Raw genomic sequence first — 21203 nt, forward strand, 5'->3', positions numbered from 1 at the left:
ACTTGAATTAGAAGTTGCCTTTCTGCAGATGTGACTATGTTAAGACGTCACAAACAACACAACATTAACTAAGTTTGAAAGGCTGCAGGAACAAACCACAGCTGCTCGAAGTCTGAGGCGGAGCGTTACCAAACCATCGGGACAAATACTTATGTCTCTGTCCTGCTTTTTATAATGTTAGCAGGGCATGAATATTAATACTGAAAGGATGTAAAGATGAAAACATCTTCCATGTCCAGTTTTCCTATTATCACTCTGAAATAAAAATGCCACTGCTACTGCATGTTATTCTCTCTCTTGGCCTGTTTGCTGTTTGTCTCTCTCTTACTCTCACTGTGGCTGTAATTGAGGCAAAAGTGCCCAAAAATGAGCTATAGCTGCAGGAGACAGACAGTGGTAACTCTTCTACACATACACACACACAGGAAGTTAGAAATTAACATTTTGCAAACCAAAACTCAGAAGTCATGACAGAGGGAGGTTTCTGTTGGTACTAGTTTGATATTACACAATTGTTTTTGCAGGTTTAGTGCTACTAGCTTGGACAAGTATCCTCGCTCCTTTAATGCTGTAGAAAAATAATTCTTCATTATTATTTTATAGTTCTCATTATTTGCGTCTTTTTATTATTATTTTACAGGATTGGCTGGGTTTCTGAGTTTGACAAATTCTGTTGGTCAAAAACAAAACAAAACAAACAAACTAACAAAAAAAAATTCCAACCCTAAATGTTTATGGTAGCAGCTGATGTGAAGACATGCAAATCAGCATGTGACCCCTTCAGTGTCTCTCTAAGGGCAATCAATGGCAACACACAACTTTCATTCAGGCTGCACCAGAAAAACAACAACAGATCAAACAGAAACACATGAGCAGTGGAGAGCCGGCAGAAACCCAATGAGCTGTACAAAGCAGCAGCAGCTACATGTCTGATCATCTAATTACGTATCAGGGCATCATCATGATAGGATCTCCTCAAAGAGAGGAACAGTAAACAGTAAACAGGACGTTCCTGTAAAATCTCAGAGGGTTTGATCAGTGACCCACTGACAGATGAACTGATCAGGCCTCTAATCAGTGAGGTTGACAGCTCTCATAGACACAAACACACAGAGGCATTTTCATCAAGTTTCTCTGTCAGATTATCAGCACAGCCCTCAAACTAATGCATCCTATTCCAGTGAGATAACGCTAACTCGATTTACAGAAAATGCCTGGTCTCGTGAAATTATCTCCCAGGGCTCCGGAGGCTTGAAAAAGCACCTTTGGTTTGTTTAATCCTCTTTCACAGTAGCAAGGAACAGCGGAATCATAAGTCTCCATTGCTCCGTACAGCATGACCCCGTGAGGATCAGAGAAGCAGATCAATAGTCTTTCATTCTCCAACACTGACAGACAACATCACTCCGTTGTGGATCAGTCAGTGTGTGTGTTCAGGATTACAGTGGTTCACACACTTGGGGCTAACTGTAATCTGGACCGTCCTTGACCTGCCTCCACCCAACACTGAGCTCACACATAGTGTCACAGTGGGAGTGTGTGTTCCCGCATGAGCTCAAAGATGTGACAGCATTACGCCCAGTGGAGTGCCGTCCACCAGGACAAAAAGAAGAATGTGTCCACCTTCCTTCTGTGCAGCACAGTTGGTCTTATAAGTCTTATTTGCCTAGTGGGGATTGGAGTGTAAACCAGTTAACACAAATGAATTAAAAGTGAAATACTTACTGCAGTGAGCCACATTCACACAGAACAAACCACAAGTAGCAGCCCCCTAACTAATTATTAATTTCACTGCAAGTGGAAAAAGTCCCGTTTGTCTAAGACAGCTGATAAGTGGGAAAAGTTTTGTCTGATGACCTGAACCCTGACTTTCAACGCTTTATACACTGCTGTCCAACACAACTTAGAACAACATTAAAACACACACATCACGTCTCAGGTGGAAAGTCTGTGACACTGTTGGATTAAAACTCCAAAGGACGCCAACGAAAAAGCAGAAAGACGCCCACCTACATGGCCTCATCATGTTGCCAGCGAATCATGAGTAAAACACTAAACGCACTTTTGCTGCCCCGGATACTTCAGCCGATGCACAAATCAAAGTAAAAAGCATCGGACACAATATCGACACACGCATCGATCGCCTAACACCAACCCCCCCACCAATAAATGATTTCCCCGCACAACAAAGCTCAAGCTTCTCTCAGAGGGAGCGTTTGGTTTGCGGAGCTGCTCGGTAACACGGCGGGTACTCACGGTGTCTGCGGGGACTCAAACGGCCTCAGGGTGAAGTCATCCCTCAGAGACTGGAACCAGGACATCGGTGCTGCTGCTGGTCCTGATTGGATTATTTGTCTCGGTCCGGCCGGGGTGTCCGCTGCCTGGCGGTGCTGCGTTCACTGCGCCTCGGAGCAGACAGACCGTGCAGGGGGGAGGATGAGGAGCAAACTGTCGACTGTTACAAAGAAACACAATGGGAGAAATTTTCAACACAACCTGTAACAGCCGCATTTAAAATCGAATAAAGTAAATCCTGGCATTAAACAGAACTATATCACACTCTATTCCCAGAGCAGTATATTTCACATTAAGTTTGTCACTTCAGCGTAAGTGTCATATTTTAACTTGTACATCTCTTAGTTAAATTGTGTACTTCCCATACCACCACAGCGACTCATCACTAAACACAAGACTACACTAAGCCCATAATCTCCGTGTTTAAGTCATTCATATTAGCTTTCATCATATTTACACATTGACACACTTCCTCAAACACACGTTGTTCCTAGATGTGTGAGACATAAACATAAATGCTATCATTTCAATCCAATTTTCAATCCAGTCTTTCATGAGTTACTACTCATTTTTACGAGGATATTCCAAATGCACCATAAACACAACGCAGAGCGACGCCCAACTGACTTCAGATGCGATTAAGAAAAAGTCAAATACTGGAATACAATTGTGTAAAGGCAGAAAGCGTAAGAGGTGAAAAAGAAAAGAATTTGCTCTCTTATATATAAACCTACATCTTAGTGAAAGCAACTCGGAATAACAGTTAGGGTTTGTTTTTTAAACTCTACGGAACTTTATTGGAGGAGAAGGATGAAGGGTTTATAGATGTACATGTAACTGAGAACCTCTGGCATTATGGGTATTATTTTAATCAAGGGTGACTAAACATGCTCTTCTAAATGAAAGCAAACCGGGTTTATAGTTTGTTTTGCTCAAAATTATAGCCTTTTGTTTACATGCCCTGCAAAACTATAGCATTTAACATACCATCCGCTCTCTTGGTGTAAGGAAAATGGACAAACAGACCCCAACTTCTTCCACAAACTGGAGCTTGTTTGTTTTTGATAATTGCACAGAATCAGATGGGTCCTTTAAGATTCACGCTGCCATCTAGCGTTGTGAGCTAGCATGGGACTTTATTGTATCTAAAAGTGAGTTTGAATGGAGACTTGAAAGTGAGAATCGCTTGTGTTTGAATGGCATGAACTGTTTTCATGGAAACAAATTATCTACCACTCTACCTCACCGTGATTAGCTTTGATGGTTAACTCGAATCAGAAGGGTCAAAAATCCTTCCATCGTGTCTACTTCTAACAAAACAGCTGAGGTACTTATGCCATTTACTCCTATGCAAATATTTAAAATGAGACATTACAGCGCAAATAGAAAAAAAATCATTTTCCTTTATTCTCAATCACAAATTTCAGTCCACATATAGAAAACAAATAAAAAACAAATTAGGAAAAAAAACTGAATGAACAATCTTTTATCCACTGGGGTGATTTAAGTTATACTCCCTGTCACGCCTCCTTATAGTGAAAAATGATTCAAAATGGTTGCTGGTTTTAGTTAAAAATTTACATTTTTAGATTAGTGGAGGTTTAAAATTTTCCAACAATTAGTATATTGTGCACATATTAAACTTGATCCAGTGATACTAATAAAAATAAAGTCTTCATTGGTTAAAACAACCACTTTGTGCACCTAGGTAATGATAAGAGGATACAGCTTACTGGCCAGTGCTGTTGCTACAGACAGAGGAAAAATTCATTTGTTGACCAAACTTATTTAAAAAAAACCCCAAAAAGTTTAAATTTGTTCTGACACTCTATAAAAAAAACCAACACACTGGTTTGAATGGAAATGTAATCATGTAGACACAATGTACACGAGTGCAAACTAGTTTACAGTCTTCCTGCCTCCTTGAACTTGCTGAGCAGTCCATCATCTTTCCTCAGTGGGAAGTAGAGTGTCCGGTTTTTGTAGTAGTCAGAGTCAGACTGGAGGTTCTGGATGACGTCTGCTAGGAGGTGGGCCCGCTCCACACCACAGCCTGGAGCCTGGTAGCTAAGCTTAGTGAAATGGACATGGAGGTGGTAGTAGGACGGCTGGTAGTGCAGGTAGACTCTCAGCTGACTGGCTGGGAGGTTGTAGCGCTGCAGGATGGCATCCTGAGTCACAGTGAAACAGGTATTATCAATCTTTTCCTTTTGTAAGTACAAATCTGGTCTGACTTCTCTACTTCACAAAACTACATTTCAACAAAGTTCTCTAATACAGAAAATACCGCATCATATAATTGTTTATGATCATTAGGAAGACAGGGATTTGTTTTGGATTTTCTTCTCTGATGAGACAAACCTAGGGCTAAACTCACCTTTCCTTTCTGGAAGATGTTCTGCAGCAGTGCTATGTGCTCTGATGTCAGATCTCTCACACTTCTGATGTCCCTTTGATGCACTATGGCAATCAGGTACAAATCATCAATCTACAAGAGGAAGTAAGATATTACAAAACTGTTTAGAGGCTTGAAAATCATTCTCGTTGTATATAGAATGAACGGCCCATAGTTGAATTTAAAAATGAATTTTTAGTACTATCATCTTTTAAAAATGCAAATAATGTGGTCAAACGTAGAGCCATCACATATTGCCAATTGCTATTTTATTTTGTTTTGTCACCAGAATAAAAGACGGCAGTAATAAAGCTGCAGTGGTAGATGGCATTTATAGAGGTATTGCTCTGTAAAGGGGGGGAAAAAAAAAAAAAAAAAAGATCTGACCACACGGTTATTTTCTACTGTGGTCTATATTCCTCATCTCTCACCTGCTTTTGGTCCCATTTGAAATCAGGAAGGAGGACAAATCCAACCTTTGGGTCCTGATCCTCATAAATGATCCTCTCAGCTTCTGCCTTCTTCTCCAGGATGTTGTACACCCACTAACAAGTGAAGGTTGTGGCAAAAACACAGTCTATATTGTACAATTTTAAAGTGCTTGTGGTTTCAGTGGAGATGATTTCAGCACACTGACCTGCACACTGAAACATTGTTCCTGAATGTATGGCAGAGTGATGGACTGGTAGTCTTTCCCGGTCTCCTCCACCAGAAAACTCTCCTGACGCTGGTATTTCTTCACATGCTTCTCCGTGGCTGGACAGACCACTGTGGTCTTAATCTCTGTACAAGAGAAACACACAGCTTAACCATCTTTCCTCTAGCCAACCAACAAGGTAGATGGATTGCACGTATCTTTAGTCAGTTTATTAATTTGTGTCCAAACCATTGAGGTGAGATGGAGCCTGCAGACGGTATGTGCTGTAGATATCGTTTCTCATCTCCAGTTTCAGACTGGAATCGCTGAAGATCTCAGCCAGGACGTCTTCTCTGATGGGAGTCTTCTCCATGATGACCACAGCATCCTGATCTGCCAACTGAGTAAGACAGATTTAAATTTTATTCATGCCTGGGCTAATAAGAAAGACTTTCCATAACAAATAAACATAAAGTTGCCTTTCTTAAACGACATGGGTATGAACTCTTTACAATAAAGCGCCATCAAAAGACTATTATTTTGAAATAAGACAGCAGAATTGAATTTTATGTTTTTGTTTTACGAACCTGCCCAATCTATTTTGATTGGAAATAACAATGAAACATGCCCACTCTTCTTTCTCTTCTTGTCTTTCACTTCCTGGCCATTAAACGCCTCCGCTAACTACAAGCTAACAGCAAAGTTAGCTAACTTTACCTTTCCATGGATAAAGATGTTTTTCTCCCGGGAGGAGTCGCTCAGGACGCTGCATGTTTTAAAGCCAAACAGTACATTATCTGACTCAGCTTCTCCTCCGTCCTTCTCATCGTCAGTCTTCGCCTTCTTGACTTTTTGAGCTAATTCATCGCCCACCGCTCCACCTGGACCTCTTTTAGCAGCCGGGTCCGCCATGTTTCCAGAGAAGCGGCTCGAAGATCGTCTCTGTCCAACTTGATGTCTGTCTCTGTCCGACTCTAGGACACTCAGACAATGTGCCGTGGGCATGCACGCGCCTTTGGAATGCGCTTTGTCTGATAAATATAAACTGATAAAGTTCAGTCACACGAATTAGTCTCTGTCGGGATTATACATTTGTGTTTCTTAAAATGTACAATCTCGATAAATAGAAAACCACTCACAGATATCTGAGCGCCACATTTCTAAAGCTTATTGTCAATCTTATTGTAAAAGAAACTTTTAATGTCATTTGGCAAAACACTCAGTATCTGCGTCGGATTAATATTCCAACTAGAGGCGGAGTGAGAGCTCTCTCTCTCAACTACAGTGTCGGGACAACAAACCAATAAACCCTGGTCAAACCTTTCAAAATAAAATCTAGTAGGTGGCTGACAAACTAATCTGGTTACATCTGTCCTTACTTGTAGCAGGTGCAGCAATGTTCCCTTGTGCAATAATCATAACATGCTAGTGTTTAAAGCATCGTCTGACTCTGTTTTGACCAAGTGAGCTAAATGTGCTCCAGACCCTGCAGGATGTTATCGGTTTGAATGAGAAAGGCAGCTGCTCTGGACCACTGACCACTGACCAGACTGACCCCTGGCTCTAAATGCTACTGAGAGCGATTGATACTTAATATATTATACATTATTATATATTATTACAGATTTGAGGCGGGGGCACTGATAAAGGGACCAATGAAAACCCAGCAGTGGAGTGACGCGTTAATCAGGAAGTTATTTAAAGCGTCACGGACACGCCGCTTTGTTTTGCTGCCGGACGGATGCAGGAAGTGTCCCTGCCGAGGGACAGCTGAAGGATACGCCGTCTTCAGGCTTTCATTTCAGACCGACATGTCCACACGTGTCCGGCTCCGTCTCTTCGTGCTGGTTCTCTCCACACTGGCCGTCGCTGCTGTCGCCAGAAAGGGTAAAGTTTGAGCTTACACTTTGGCTGGGACTTTCTCACACATGTCACAGTGGTTGTGTTTCCTTTCTGAATGCAGACAGCAATGAATGTCAGCACCTAGCCGCAGTTGTGTGTGCGTGTTGTGGCCCCACAGACTGGATCATCTGACTCACATTGTTGTGGGTTTTACTTGTTTAGTTCTGATTTAAATTAGCTGAAGTGAAACCAACAAGTTCCTGAGTTTTCAGATTTTTTTTTTTTTTTTTTTTTTTTTTTCCCAATGTCACTGTACCTAACATTTAACGCACATTGCTCTTGATTCTGTTTATGAATGTTAAATTACAGCGTTGTAAAAAGTTATGTTACCACAGTCCTCACCAGCAGAGTCCTTACCAGAACTCATTGCTCAAGAGGTCAATTTTTAATTTTAAAAATTTTTGAGTTAAAATTTTTAAATAATCAAGAAAATGAAAACGCATACCTGAGTTCTCAGTCCAACCTTGTATTATATACCTGCACTTCTGGGCAGAGCCCAGGTTGCAAGATAAAATCCAGCTAATATCTGGGCCACATATTTTTCTCCTTGCTATGCTATGCTATGCTATGCAAAATAAAAAAAAGGCCCACATTTGGCGCATATATACATGACAGACAGGAAATGCTGAAGGATAACGGCTAGACTCAGCCCAGATGTTGACGTATGTGGGCCAAAAATGCTGGGACAAAAATGATATTTGGCCACTAGGTATCAAAGTGTTGTCTGAAAGTGACAAGAGTTTCATCGTGGGCCAGAAGGGATCCGAATATGTTCATGTTCTCACATGCGAAGCAGTGAAACATAAAGAACTGTAGTTGTTTGTATTTCAGAGAGGAGAAATGTCCTCTTCATCATGGCAGATGATTTGCGGACGTCACTGGGCTGCTACGGAGATTCTGTGGTAAAATCACCAAACATTGACCAGCTGGCATCCAAAAGCCAAGTCTTTCTCAATGCATATGTGCAGGTCAGTTGTTACTCAGTCTGTTTTCTCTCAAAGCAGCTCAGTTACTGTGGATGCGAGACTAACAGGATTATATATTCTCAGTGAAATCATGGAATGTGTGTGTGTGTGTGTGTGTTTGTGTGTGTGTTTTGGTTTTTTTCCCCTCTCTCTTCCAGCAAGCTGTGTGTGCTCCCAGTCGTACGTCCATGTTAACTAGTCGCAGACCAGACACGACCAGGCTTTACGACTTCAACTCCTATTGGAGAGTCCACTCTGGAAACTACACCACTCTGCCGCAGTACTTTAAGTCCAAAGGCTACTTCACCACTTCAGTGGGCAAGGTATTTCATCCAGGTGAGGGATATGGCACAATCTTCAGTGCCCACTGCTGTTACAGCATATTGCTGAATGGGTGTCACTGAAACTGTTGTAAGAGCCTCTCTTTTTAGCTGGTTGATATGATTTATTTTTTAATTTTTTGGGGGGGTGAAGCCAAGCTACATGGTTTTGTTTACTCAGGAAATGTTTTGAGGTTATGGCTTTTTGTTTAGCAGCAATGGTTGTTATATTCCTTTAAGGTATCGCCTCTAACCACTCAGATGACTACCCATACAGCTGGTCCATCCCGGCCTACCATCCAGCTTCATTTCGATTCGAGAAAGAAAAGGTAGCAGTCGTTTTCTTATTTGCTTCCTTTAAAGTAACTGTGTCTGACCTACTGCATAACAGAAGAAAGTAGCAAAGAGTGATGTGGGCCTACCAAGCTACATGACACCTGACAAGATGGTTGTTATTGTTTGCCATATTTAAGACAAAGAGGTCAAAAATATTTTTTTTATGTAAACTACTTTGTAGTATTACTGTTGCTCTTTCAGGGATATGATGGGCACAATAAAACTTGAATTATCATCAGGTTTGTTGCAGTATTTTCTAATGGAGAAGGTAATTATGTTTAACTGTATTGCTGCTTTTGGCTGTTGTACTCAACTCAAGTTTACACAATTTCAACTTGAGACCTGTTCACTGCACACCATTTGATAAAGACAAATGGTAAATGAAGTACATTTAAATAGCACTTTTCTAGTCCAGTGCCCAATAAAACCTCTCAAAATTAGTTGGTTTCATTTTTATTTTTGTATTACTTTACAGTTTCTTGATAACGAGATAATTGTTTCTCAACTGCACCCTGTTGAGGTCACCATCTGAAGTGGGTCCCCAGCTGCTGCAGCTTAAACATTGTGAATAATGCTTGTTTTACATAAAACTAAGCCTTGTTGAATCTCTGATTTGTCAAAGGTCTTGGCTGTGACTTTAGTCTTCATCATATGCTGAGTCTTCATCAATGGGCATTTGTGTCTGCATGTCATCACATGAAGAGAATCCTGCAAATTAATCATTGTTAGACATGTAATCATAACAACTCTTGAGCTGCCCACTTGTAACACAATCAGAAATTATTGCTAAAACCCCTAATAAATGTGGAAATGGAAATATTAATAGGAAAACTGTGTGTAAAAGTGACATTAAATACTTAAAAACCTTTGTTTCCAGATGTGTAAAGGAGAGGATGGTAAACTCTATGCCAACTTGCTGTGTGCGGTGAATGTGACAGAGCAGCCTGGGGGGACCCTCCCAGACATGGAGAGCACAGATGAGGCAGTAAGGTTACTGAAGAAATTGGCCAATGACAGTGTCCCTTTCTTCATGGCTGTAGGCTTTCACAAACCGCACATCCCTTTCAGGATACCACAGGTACATACACCTTGGTTAAATTAACATGTTTATATTATGTGAAAACTGAGAGATGAACAGCAGGAAAAGATCAAGCCAGCTCCTCTTTGTCACTTACACATGATTCATCGTCTAGACTCAGAACAGAGCAAAGCATATATACACAGTTTCTGAGGCATAAGTAAATCTAACCAAACTAACATCAGAGCATCTACATTACTTGGAGCATCAGAGGGCTTTTATCTCCTTTCAAAATGTAATCACCGTCCAGTATTTGCTGAATTCTACCATAACATTTCAGGAAAATTGACAAAATAAGCAAATTACACAACAAAATCTGAGACAGAAAATGTAAACAAAAAGCACCTCTGTTTCATTATGATGCAAATCCCCCTGTTATGTGTATGCATGTATATCTGCTTTTATTAACACTGCTTTTGTTGCTTGTGTATTTGCAGGAGTACCTGAGCCTGTATCCAATTGACCAAATGACTTTGGCCCCTGACCCTGACGTACCTAAATTACTTCCGCCTGTGGCCTACAACCCCTGGATGGACGTGAGAAAGAGAGATGATGTCCAGAAATTAAACATTAGCTTTCCATATGGACCAATCCCTAAAGACTTCCAGGCATGAACTGTTTATTTTGATCCACTTCTCACACAATTATGTTCCTATTCCTTCAAGCAAAGTCAGACCAAATAGTTCTGTACACTTGTCTCCCAGGTACGTATCCGTCAGCACTACTATGCTGCTGTGTCGTACATGGACACTCAGGTTGGGCGTCTGCTCAGCACACTTGATGATCTTGGATTGGCCGACAACACTATAGTGGTGTTCACCTCAGATCATGGTTCGTATGCATGTGTATGTATATGTTTATACACACACAGCTACTGTTCTTGGCATCTACCACCAGATGGCAGTGTTGTAACAGTGTTTTCGTGACATTATTGCCTTTCGCAATTTCTCAGAGAAACCCGACTGTTTTTCTGCATCAGTCCAAAAAAAAAAAAAAAAAAAGGAAGAAAAAAGTTTGACTTTGAAACTCAATTTCTTTTAATGTCTCCTTCAGTGGCGGATGCTGGAGTGAATCATCTTCATTACTGTTTGGTAGATACCTAATAAAGCTCAATCAAATCTGATAATTTTCAAATATAAGATGACTGAGAAAACCACCAGTAAAAGAGAGAACCTCAAACATTGTAGTCTAAAATGTTGTTTGAGTCTATATCTCTTTACTTTTCCATTTGCTATGGTCTCCCTTTCATCTGTCTTCCTCTCATTGCAGGTTGGTCATTAGGAGAGCACGGAGAATGGGCTAAGTACTCAAATTTTGATGTCTCAACACGTGTCCCTCTTATCTTTTACGTTCCTGGCGTCACCACATTCCATGATTGGATGGGAAAGTCTACATTCCCCTTTATTGACATCTTAGCCCAGTCAAAGTACAGCTTTCATAGTAAGACCCATAACTGACAACAAATTTCGCTCAATTACATCCATAACCTGAAACATATGCACTTCTCCTTTAAAAGCGCCATGAATGTCAAGTGAAGGACTCGATTTTGATTTAGAATTTTTGCTTTTAATTGCTCACATGAACTTTGTTAGAATCTGCATTAACTGCCAAATTGATGTTAATGAAGTCTTTGAAATATATTGAGAAATTCAAAATTATTTAGTCAAGGATACACTTTGATAATTTGCCTCCAGACAGTTTTTGCTTCATACGCAAATGGTGAAATGATGAAATTTCAGGGCAGAGTGTCTAGTAAAACTTAGACTTGACTGTTTTGCTCTTGTGCGCTAAATAACTTTTTCTAAGTGGCTAATCCTTTTTCTTTTCCAGATGCTAAAGTTAGGAAAAATGTGGTGGAGTTGGTGGATGTTTTTCCCACTGTCTCCTGTATGGCTGGCCTCCGAGCACCTAAATCTTGTTCAGATGTTTCTTTCCAGGTAGTAAGAGATGTAGATGAACACATTTGTTGTAGTGTTTTTCAGCAGAGGGACTTTATCACAGATTAGACTTGAATAGCAGTAAAGTATGCTCTTGCATGAATCTTGCTGCAGTAAGGACAGCATTGTTCTTTACAATTCTTCAAAGCAAATGTTGCCATGAAACTGATGAATCCAAGTGACATGAGTTTGACATTTTTAGCTTTTCTTACAAGAGAGCAATTCGATTCGATGTCATGAAATTTAGGTCAGTTATTCAGAATAGATTATAAGATCACCATATGAATTATAACAACCATCATGTTAAAACTTTATTGTATCCGTACTATAAGATGTATGTATATATAAAATACCAAGAAAAACTGATGTCGTTCCACACAGCCTCAGATCTACCTAGTCTTTTCTTCTGAGCATGCCTAAATGGCTACAGCAGCTACATTTTCCTCTGCTAGGTGAAAAGTATTTATCACTGCATATATACAGCTGCCATTACTTGATGGCTGAATAAAAGCCAGCACATCGGCAGACAGAGAATGTAATAAATATATTTTCGCTAATTAAACAAAGTCTCAATCTATTTATATTTCTTCTATGTCAAAAAGGATCATTTGAGTATTTAGTAGATATTTATAATAGGATATGGAGATAATGTATGAATGCTGTTTCAGCATTGTTACTGTGAGTATGTTGGCATGTATCTCAAAGCTGCATGCGGAATCCAACAGTATGGCCATGAAGTGGTTTTTATGTTTTGTTTTTTCTGGTAATTGGTGACCCAAATTGATTGCATAAGAAACTGCGATCAAAACAATTCATTCTTTCTTACTTAAAAAAAACAAAAACAAAACTGAAACACAAGAACAGAAGTGAGAGCTTTCAGTCATCCTAGTGCAGGACAACATGACCAAACAAATCGAATGGGGAAATAATCCTATCGACATTGCCCACATGTAGGTGATCTAATTGACTGACATTTCTTTCCTTGACTCTTCAGTCTGTTTTCTTGCATTCAGGAGGAGCTCTGTACAGAGGGAGACAACCTTGCCTACACTTTCCAGCACAGAGAAAGGGGAGAGAATGAGGAAGCAATATCTTTTAGCCAGTACCCTCGACCTGCTGATGCACCACAGGTAGCAGTGATGGAGTGTTTAGATAAGCTTATTTAAAAAGCTGTCCTGAGCCAGCCAAAGGCTAAATCATTGTAGCCCTCCTTCAGTCAGGAAGCATTATACCAAGCAGATGTATTTGCAACACAAACATTGTCATAGTTGTCTCAGGTATATTTTTAATACAATTGTGAATTATAAAGTTGCCTTAAAATGTCAAAACTCAAGTGAAGGTCATGGCAAATGAAGTCATGTTGAGTGAGTGTTTACATGACCACTGCTCTTTGAACAGCTCCCATTTGAACCAGAGCTGCCAGCTTCGAACTCGCCGTCTTTGAGTCAAAATATCCAGATGAGTGCTGCACCTGCTGTAGGTTAATCTTTGTATGGAGCAGTGGCTTGGCAGTCTGACATGAGCTCATTGGCTGGCTCACAGGATGTGTTGGCAGCTGCTGATATGACAGCACCACACAAAGATTAACACTGTATGTTTTCTCATTTGATGGTGCTTTAAAAGTGCCCCCCCCCCCCCCCCCCCCATCTTCTTCTGTTAGGTGAACTCTGACCTCCCTGACCTTAAAGACATAAAGATCATGGGTTACTCTCTACGCTCCTGGGACTACAGATACACTCTCTGGCTGGGATTTAACCCAAAAACATTTCAGGTGGGCATATCACATACCTGTACAATTTAATGACCATGTCCCTTAGCTGTCTCTTCATATTAGTTTCCTCTGTGGCCCGTCTCTGGTAACGACTGGGGAGTTATCATGGATCCACCCATTTTATCTGGCACAATAGGCTGAGACTTTGTCCATGATATAAATAAATAATTTCCCCATCTTCCATCTGCCTCTCCACACAGGTGAATGTATCTGATGTTCATGCTGGAGAGCTGTACATGTTAGCAGATGACCCCGGGCAGGACAATAACATCTACAGTGATATTGATCACAGGGTGATGATGAAAAAAATGGCCGGCTTGCCTCATGTAAGTTTGATTTAATTTTTCAGAAAAGGCCCATTTCCTTCTTATTCATTCCTTACTTGTTTACTACTTTGACTCCTCCAGACTCTGAGTCTGCAGATGAGAATGAAGCTGCAGCTCCTCTACCTCACAGCAGGGATGAAGATGAACAGAGAGAACACGTAATGATGAGAATAAAGTACAACAGATGGACGGACAGGGACAAGCACAAAGGGAAGACAGATGGATGAAAAACTAATGAAAAAAGGGAGACTGTCTGCATATTTCTTTTGATATAATGCATACTTGAGTCAGTAATCTCTGGAATCACCATTAATCTTTCACGCTCAGTTTTTCAGGCTAATGTTCCATGTTCAGGACTCATTGGCAAGCAGACCTGGACTCCACACAAGCAAAGAGAATTAAAAAAAAAAAAAAAAAAAAAAAGCTTCACCCTTCAGTTTTGATGAACAGAGCTTGTGAACAAAAGTTCAGCTGGTGACCAGCCTCCTCACACCTGCCATTCATAACTGTAGCTACTGCCATGTATGAGTCATTCTGGCTGGGAAATGCTCTTAATTTTAAGAATGGGAGATTTCTGATTATCTTTTGTAGTTAATAAAAGAATGATTTTGGCATTTTGGAAAAATGCATATGACTCTAAAATCAGAATAAGTTATCTCATCGTAGCATTGAAAACAAAACAGTTGTTTGGTGCATAGAACAATTCAGTGCTTTTTCCAGCCTCGTACTATTGATAAGTACGCTACAGAGGCGGGGAGGTGGATAAAGTTTCAAGTTTCGACAGCTGTCGGTTTTTATGGCAACATAGGTGGCTCATATTTAGCATACACACAAGTGGAATAGATCCTCAACTTTAAACTATCTGAGAGAAAGAAAGTTATTCCTCATTGTTTTATTGCTTTAACTCCTAATCCGCAGCAGACAGTCATGGACTGCTAAAGCATTTTCCAACCAAAACCAACAGTACACATTTCTTCATGTGCAGCTCCACTGGGCCAGACGCCACTGTTTCCTGAATTATTTCACAAACTGTCATCTGATAAGATGTATTCTCCGCTGAAGCAATATTGATGAAAGCTGAAGAATTAAAAAGCTTGATTCTTAGTGACACCGGTTTTCTTTCCCGTAACAAGTCCTGCTCACTGTACCATTGATTGCTCAGTCTGCTGCAGGTATCTCTGCTTTGAACTACAACGGCAGAAAAGGACTTGCACAGTTTTGTACTGTAGTGTGAAACAAAATGACATTTCTATTTGCACTTGATGTTTCTTGCAGCTATTTGCCTCTCTCCTTGTAAACAGTCAGTTCAGATCAATTTGTGGGCCTGAAATGAAGTGTGTAAAAGCTACCCATACTAATTCAATGCAAATGAAACTGAGTATTTTACTGTTGTTCCGACGCATGAACATTTTGTGCCTCGGTAATTTAGAAGAAAGCAATTTCAGCTTGAATTCCGCGTTTCTTGCAACGAATCAAAGGGATTTGCTTTGACAACCTTTCTTGTCAGCTGCTCTGGTTTCATGTTAGTGGGGCACAGTTGAATCATGGAGATGGTGGGTCTCTATCATATGTCCAGGCATGTAATATATACATATATATACCGATCATGAAAATATCTACTTGAGCATTTAGCATATTTAAGCTTGAGCTGTAGTTTTCTGAAAGTAAAGTGATTAATAAATTATGTAGAAATAATTCAAATGTTGAGCTTGGTTCATGTATTTGTCATATTTTTGATTAGTTTGTAAATAAATAAAAAGCGTGTAGGCCACATGCATGGAAACTTGACTCTGTGCTTTTTGTAACTTATGATCCTGATATCCTGCCGTGTGTGGTCTGTATCCATGTGGATGTCCTGCAGCACCTGTACACCCTCTCCAGCACTCTGCTCTAATATTTTTCATACTCACCCAGAGCTGAAGTGTAGAGCTGCAGAGAGAGGAGGGAGCTCCTCAGGGATCCCGTCAGTCTACTGAGTGTTTTCCCTCCTCTGGAGCAGAGAATCCATCCCCCTGCTGTCCCACTCTGCAAGAATTGATACCAAGTACTCTGGAAATTGTGCATGATTCCACACAGTCAAACTGTCTATGCAATACAAATGGTTAAAAGCCTTGTAATTGCATTTTGAAATAAAGAATGACTGCAGTCTCACGCCTTTTGAGGTTCTTTTTTAAGTTTTCAATTTCTGAGCAGTCGCGCAGAACTCAAAGTGAAGTCTGTTTGTGACAAGTGAAAAGCCCAAGCAAAAAATTTCCCAAAGACCCGTGGAAGTGCTTCATCTCATTTTATTCCATTTACCTGCATCTGTTCTTTGCAAACACTAATATTTGTAGTTGACTCACAACTACAACATGTCTTCATGATCTACTCCTCTAGCCCTCCTTTATGAAGAAAAGGACGATGCTTTAACATATTGTTTATCAACACACTGTTTCTGTCCCGTTTTATGAACCTATTGTCCTTCATCTTTGGGGCTCGGTGCTGTATACATGTGCTGCATTATGTATGTTATATAATGTCCCAAGGGAGCAAATAGACAGATACTGAATGGACCACTGACAGATCACTCAGAGTACACTTTTGTTATTGTTGTTATCTCATGAAAACCTACAATAACTTCCATTTTTGTGCTAAGGCCATGTTGTTTGTGTTGTGCATGAGAACGGCACAATACTCAGTCCTGCCAGTTTAATTCTGCTCTGCTCATATTCACTTGGAGGTGGCAGGACACACAGCAATTTTCCAGCAAAGGAATACGTTAAAAAACACTGAATGTAAGAATAACTTCATTGTTTGCAGGACAACATCACAGGGCAGCTTTGATCAGATGTTTCTGGCCACACAGCGAATGCAAGGCCAATTAACTTTCATGCTTAGTGTTGCTGTTTCAGCGTCTCTGCGAAATGGCTGTCTGTTCACGCTCCACTATGTTCACCGGCCAGTGACTAACTCTGCTGGCCAGGTGGTGTAAAGGGGATATTTAGTTTATTTAGCCACAGGGGTAGTTAAAGAGAGAGAAAAAAGAAAAGTTGCAGGCCTGTAAAATCAAAACAATGAGCTGAACAGCCCTAAAACACAAGGAAGACAATGCAGAGTTGTTCTCTGGCTCTACAAGTGGAGCCTTCAGTGGAATATTAATATTTACAGCTTAAAGTGAGAAAACTAAATTTGGTTTGAGAGCCTGGTTCTTTTCCCATGGGCAGCTCTGCAGCCCCCCCGCCAGCCTCAGCTTCATGTTCATATTTTGAAAGGGAGTATAAAATGTGAGTCAGCGCAGCTGTAACCACTCTCCTCTGCTGCCTGTATTCATGTCAGCTCGTATTTCTGCCCCGGTGGTTTTATCAAATCAATATTTATCATCACAAGCAGGGATCTCTGACCACGATCAAATTGATCTAATGGCAATTACATTATTGTTTACCTGCTCCCCACCCCCAGTTTCTCTGCTGCTGCCCTTTTATTTTTGCCACCCCATCTTACCTGCACTTTCCCTCCAATCCACTCTGACTTTGTCTCACTCACATCGTCTATCATTACGTTTCATATGCCGTAATCAAATTACTGCTATGGTCTCATATTCTGGCAGGTCACACTGCCTTTCTGTTAACGTTGGCGACATATACAATTACATTAGAAGGAGGGAGATTGTGTGTAGAAACTGCTTAGCTCAGCTGTATCATGAGCAGGGTCTCAAGTGTGTGTGTGTGTGTGTTTACTGTGCCGAAATGAATGCAGGCGTAGTAAATAAAGTGTACTTTACTCTGCCTCACAAGGACTTGAAGAAGTGGTTTTAGAGTATTCTCTACTGTTCCACACCCAAGTTATTTCCAGACTGTCTTCTTTTGAACTGCTTATGGTGTTCATCAGGTATCAGGTTCATTTTACATCGCACAAACCGTTGGGGAAAGCAATGAGGAACTTTATCAAACATAACGGACTGAGAGACAATCGTGTCCCATATTTCAGTAGAAATTTAACTGGATAATATTTGCCATGGCCGTGTGAAGGACTGGTGACCTGTCCAGGGTGGCCCCACCCTCAGCCACCGTCACCCAGAAACAGATAAGCAGTAGAAGACGAATTGATGAATATTTGCAATTGTGATGTATTGTGACCTCTACCACAATATAATGTGCAACTCTGTCCACAGTAGTGTATTTAGACAGACAGACTAATAAACAGATAGATGACGACACATGCTACCATTATTTATGGCCTTTATTTTAACTATCATCCCTGAGTAACAATACAATTTCATTACCAATGCAATAAATGTGCTCAGTTCTGTTGTACAGGATCAATAAGCACAATGAACAATTTGACTTTTAATGCTGAGTATATTTTCATTTTAAAATACATCATTTAGGCTTAATCTTAATTGATTACACATGAAAGGTTGTGAATGATGCCCCACTGGGTGTTACAAAACTCAAATAGTTTTTTATCGCCACGAATAAAAGGAGTAATTAAATGCACATTTTAGCTCTTTAACAGTAACTAAAGTTGGATCCAACTTGTGAGTGTGAGTCAGTTAACATGTTGTTAAAGATGAGCCTGATGGCTTTTTTTGTGATAATGCGGTAATGCTACCTTTTGTGTTCTGTTTTCAACAGAAAAAGCAGTAAAATGGGTTGTTGCGCTGAGCGTTAGCTTCTCAAAGAGGCTCAAGATGCGTTTTATCGGATTATTCAGCTCACTATATTGTACATTTCTTGAAAGAAACTTGAAAGCTCATAGAAAGAAATTTTTTGATTGGCTTTTATACTTGACAAACGAAAAACATTTTGGACAACATAAACTTTTGCACCTAAAGATGGTCCAGGTCACCTGATACTAGGTCCACTTTCACAAAGCTATATTTTGATTATGACCTAAATAAATATGCATATAAGTTGTTTGTTATTTTTTCAAAACAGTAAATGTGGTAGCTGTGTTTACTTCCAGGGGAAAATGTCTTTGGTAGAACACAGCTACAAGGACAATTTAGTTGATAAATTCAACAAAGAGTGAAAGTGAAAAAAAAAAAAAAGTGAAACTGGAGAAAAAACTTGCTCCAGTCTGCACAAACTCTTTCCCTCCTCAGCGCTCTCTCTATGCTGTAGCTGCTTGTTTTTTTGCTGTTGTTGGTTGTGACTGGTCTCTGAGCACCGTCACATTGATTTTTACTGTGCAAATGTTAGGTAGTCCTTGGCCTGAGTCAGCCTCACTTTAAGGTGTCTAATGGTTTTGGTTCAAAATGTGTGTATTTATTTGGGATGTGTATTTGATTACTCTGTGAGCACATTTCAGACTGGTCCAGCACGCTGCTCTGAAATATCTTTGTGAAACTGAATCCTGCAGCGCCGTCGGGGCCAGTTTACAAAGAAATCTGATAAGAGCAGTGAGAGCGAAGCCACAAAGAGAAATAAGATGTTAAAGGCCATCAAGCTGTGGAGGAGAGTCAAGTCATATACACAGTCATATGTTTGGATTTCAATAAACATATTGATTATTGCACAAACACAGTAGATTAAAGAAGCAGGAGAAGTCACCCCTGTTAAATCAGCCCGAGCAACACTTGACTGGTCTGACCTTGTTTTGACACCAAACAGTGAAAACATGTTAGAAATTCAATACGATATGCCATCTTTCATTGTGTCATGTAGTCCACTGCAGTAAGTCTGTGTGTTTTATCTTCTTTTTAATCTGATTTGCTTCTGAGCTTTCATGCCTCCTCTGACCCGTGGAGTGGACACCTGTATCTCTGCAGCACACGGAGCATCGAGGAAACAGACGATTAGGAGGCGGACAGGATGTGATACGGTGTCTGTCAGTGTGAAAGCAGTTTAATCAGGACTCATTCAATTAGAGCTGACGAGCTCTTCCCTGGTTAGCGCCTCTGGAGCTGTGAGCCAAAGAGCCCAACACAAGCTCAACAAAATCATTTTTAATCATGGCAAAGATTGAGAGGAGGGGCAATCTGTAAAAATTGCCACTGCACATTGAGATGGAGGGAATGAATTTACCGAGTGGTTTCTTTTAATGAAGTTGAATGGCTGTAATCAACTCTTGTGAGGGAGTGAGGAAAACCCGTTGCTTTGAAAATGGAATGAAATGAATTTTTAGTCAAAAGTCAATTAGAACAATAGGAGGCTACTGTTTGGAAAATTAGATTAAAATATCATCAGCAAAGTCAAGATTTGAAAAAGAGAGTACCACTGACAAAACACATTATTTGGAAGATTAATCATGGTCACAGATCCGTTTTGTTTATCATTTATTAATTAAAAACGCCCCAAGAAAAATGTATCTTCTCATATCATGAAATGTGGGACTCTCATTTTAATACCTGAACCTATGGCTGACATGAATGACAATGGACAATTATCAGTGTGTGTAGTGTGATTCGTTTTTATTTTATGCTTAAGATGAGTTCCTTATCCTTGATCGGTCAGCGCCATCATCTAGCCTCTCACACTTAACGGGGTGGCGGTTCCTGCTCAGTGGACATGATAAGCTACTGAAACGATTTGCTTGCATTTGACAGATTCTCAGCAGCTGATGCAGCCAGATTGCACGAGCCTTCAAAAACAAGGAGAGACACAGATGCTTGCAAGGCTGCTCTGTTCAAATTCAACATGGTGTAAAAATGATGTAATTTATTTTAAAGTGCATCAATACTCTCATTATCTGTTACACTTTCGCAGGACTGAAGTTACAATTCTCAATGTGGACACTTAAAAAAAGTCGGCATTTCTTTTATATTCATATTCATTAAAAATGAACTCTCCTCTGCTCCACCAAAGCCCAAAGATGTTTTTATTTAAAGGCTCAAAGTGGAGTTTTTATTCACAGTCTGTGAGGATGCAGTATGGGGGAGGATAATGAGCCTTACACGACTTTAAAACTGTGCTGGCCTTAACCAGGGGAAAACTCACAGTGGCCGTCCTGATCACAGCACCACTCTCCATGCAAAAGTCAATAAGAGCACAGAGAATAAACCCAGTGAGTTCTGGACGAGCTGGTACAGTGACATGTGTTCAGATGTTGTTGTAGTGCTTTCATAGATTCAGCTGCAGTTTCACATTCTACTCAGATTACTTTGGGGATAATGGACATTTAATGCTACGATGTGTGTGTGTGTGTGTGTGTATGTGTGAACATTTAATCTTGCACATTTGTACATTTCCCTGTGAGTGTGTGTGTGTGAGCTGTAGAGCCATATCTATGAGAGCATATTTGACTGCATGGTTACCTATGAC

At 40.3% G+C, this 21203-nt stretch overlaps 3 protein-coding genes across 4 annotated transcripts in view; 1 reads left to right on the top strand and 2 right to left on the bottom strand.

Moving 5' to 3' along the window:
* Positions 1 to 2389, bottom strand: part of LOC115050302 (probable serine/threonine-protein kinase kinX) — a 37920-nt gene extending 35531 nt beyond the window's left edge. For both annotated transcript variants that reach the window (XM_029513141.1, XM_029513140.1), the window contains exon 1: positions 2257 to 2389. In XM_029513141.1, the coding sequence (XP_029369001.1) occupies positions 2257 to 2321 (65 nt within the window). In that variant the 5' untranslated portion in view covers positions 2322 to 2389. The remainder of the gene's footprint in view (positions 1 to 2256) is intronic.
* Positions 2390 to 3678: 1289 nt separating this feature from the next.
* Positions 3679 to 6332, bottom strand: dcps (decapping enzyme, scavenger). The gene is made up of 6 exons (XM_029511984.1): positions 6045 to 6332; positions 5577 to 5727; positions 5328 to 5473; positions 5122 to 5235; positions 4673 to 4783; positions 3679 to 4466 (listed from the first exon to the last, which is right to left on the bottom strand). Exons 1-6 carry the CDS (start codon positions 6330 to 6332, stop codon positions 4200 to 4202), a joined length of 1077 nt encoding a protein of 358 aa, XP_029367844.1. The 3' UTR covers positions 3679 to 4199.
* Positions 6333 to 7042: 710 nt separating this feature from the next.
* Positions 7043 to 14398, top strand: ids (iduronate 2-sulfatase). Its single transcript, XM_029513146.1, has 13 exons — positions 7043 to 7214; positions 8061 to 8197; positions 8353 to 8530; positions 8755 to 8843; positions 9728 to 9928; positions 10366 to 10536; positions 10633 to 10759; positions 11198 to 11368; positions 11759 to 11865; positions 12879 to 12995; positions 13526 to 13636; positions 13837 to 13962; positions 14044 to 14398. The coding sequence occupies exons 1-13, from the start codon at positions 7139 to 7141 to the stop codon at positions 14122 to 14124; spliced, it is 1692 nt and encodes a 563-aa protein (XP_029369006.1). The 5' UTR covers positions 7043 to 7138; the 3' UTR covers positions 14125 to 14398.
* Positions 14399 to 21203: the final 6805 nt, after the last annotated feature.

This window comes from Echeneis naucrates, chromosome 10 (genome assembly GCF_900963305.1).
Source record: "Echeneis naucrates chromosome 10, fEcheNa1.1, whole genome shotgun sequence".
In the NCBI taxonomy this organism is placed as follows: domain Eukaryota; kingdom Metazoa; phylum Chordata; class Actinopteri; order Carangiformes; family Echeneidae; genus Echeneis; species Echeneis naucrates.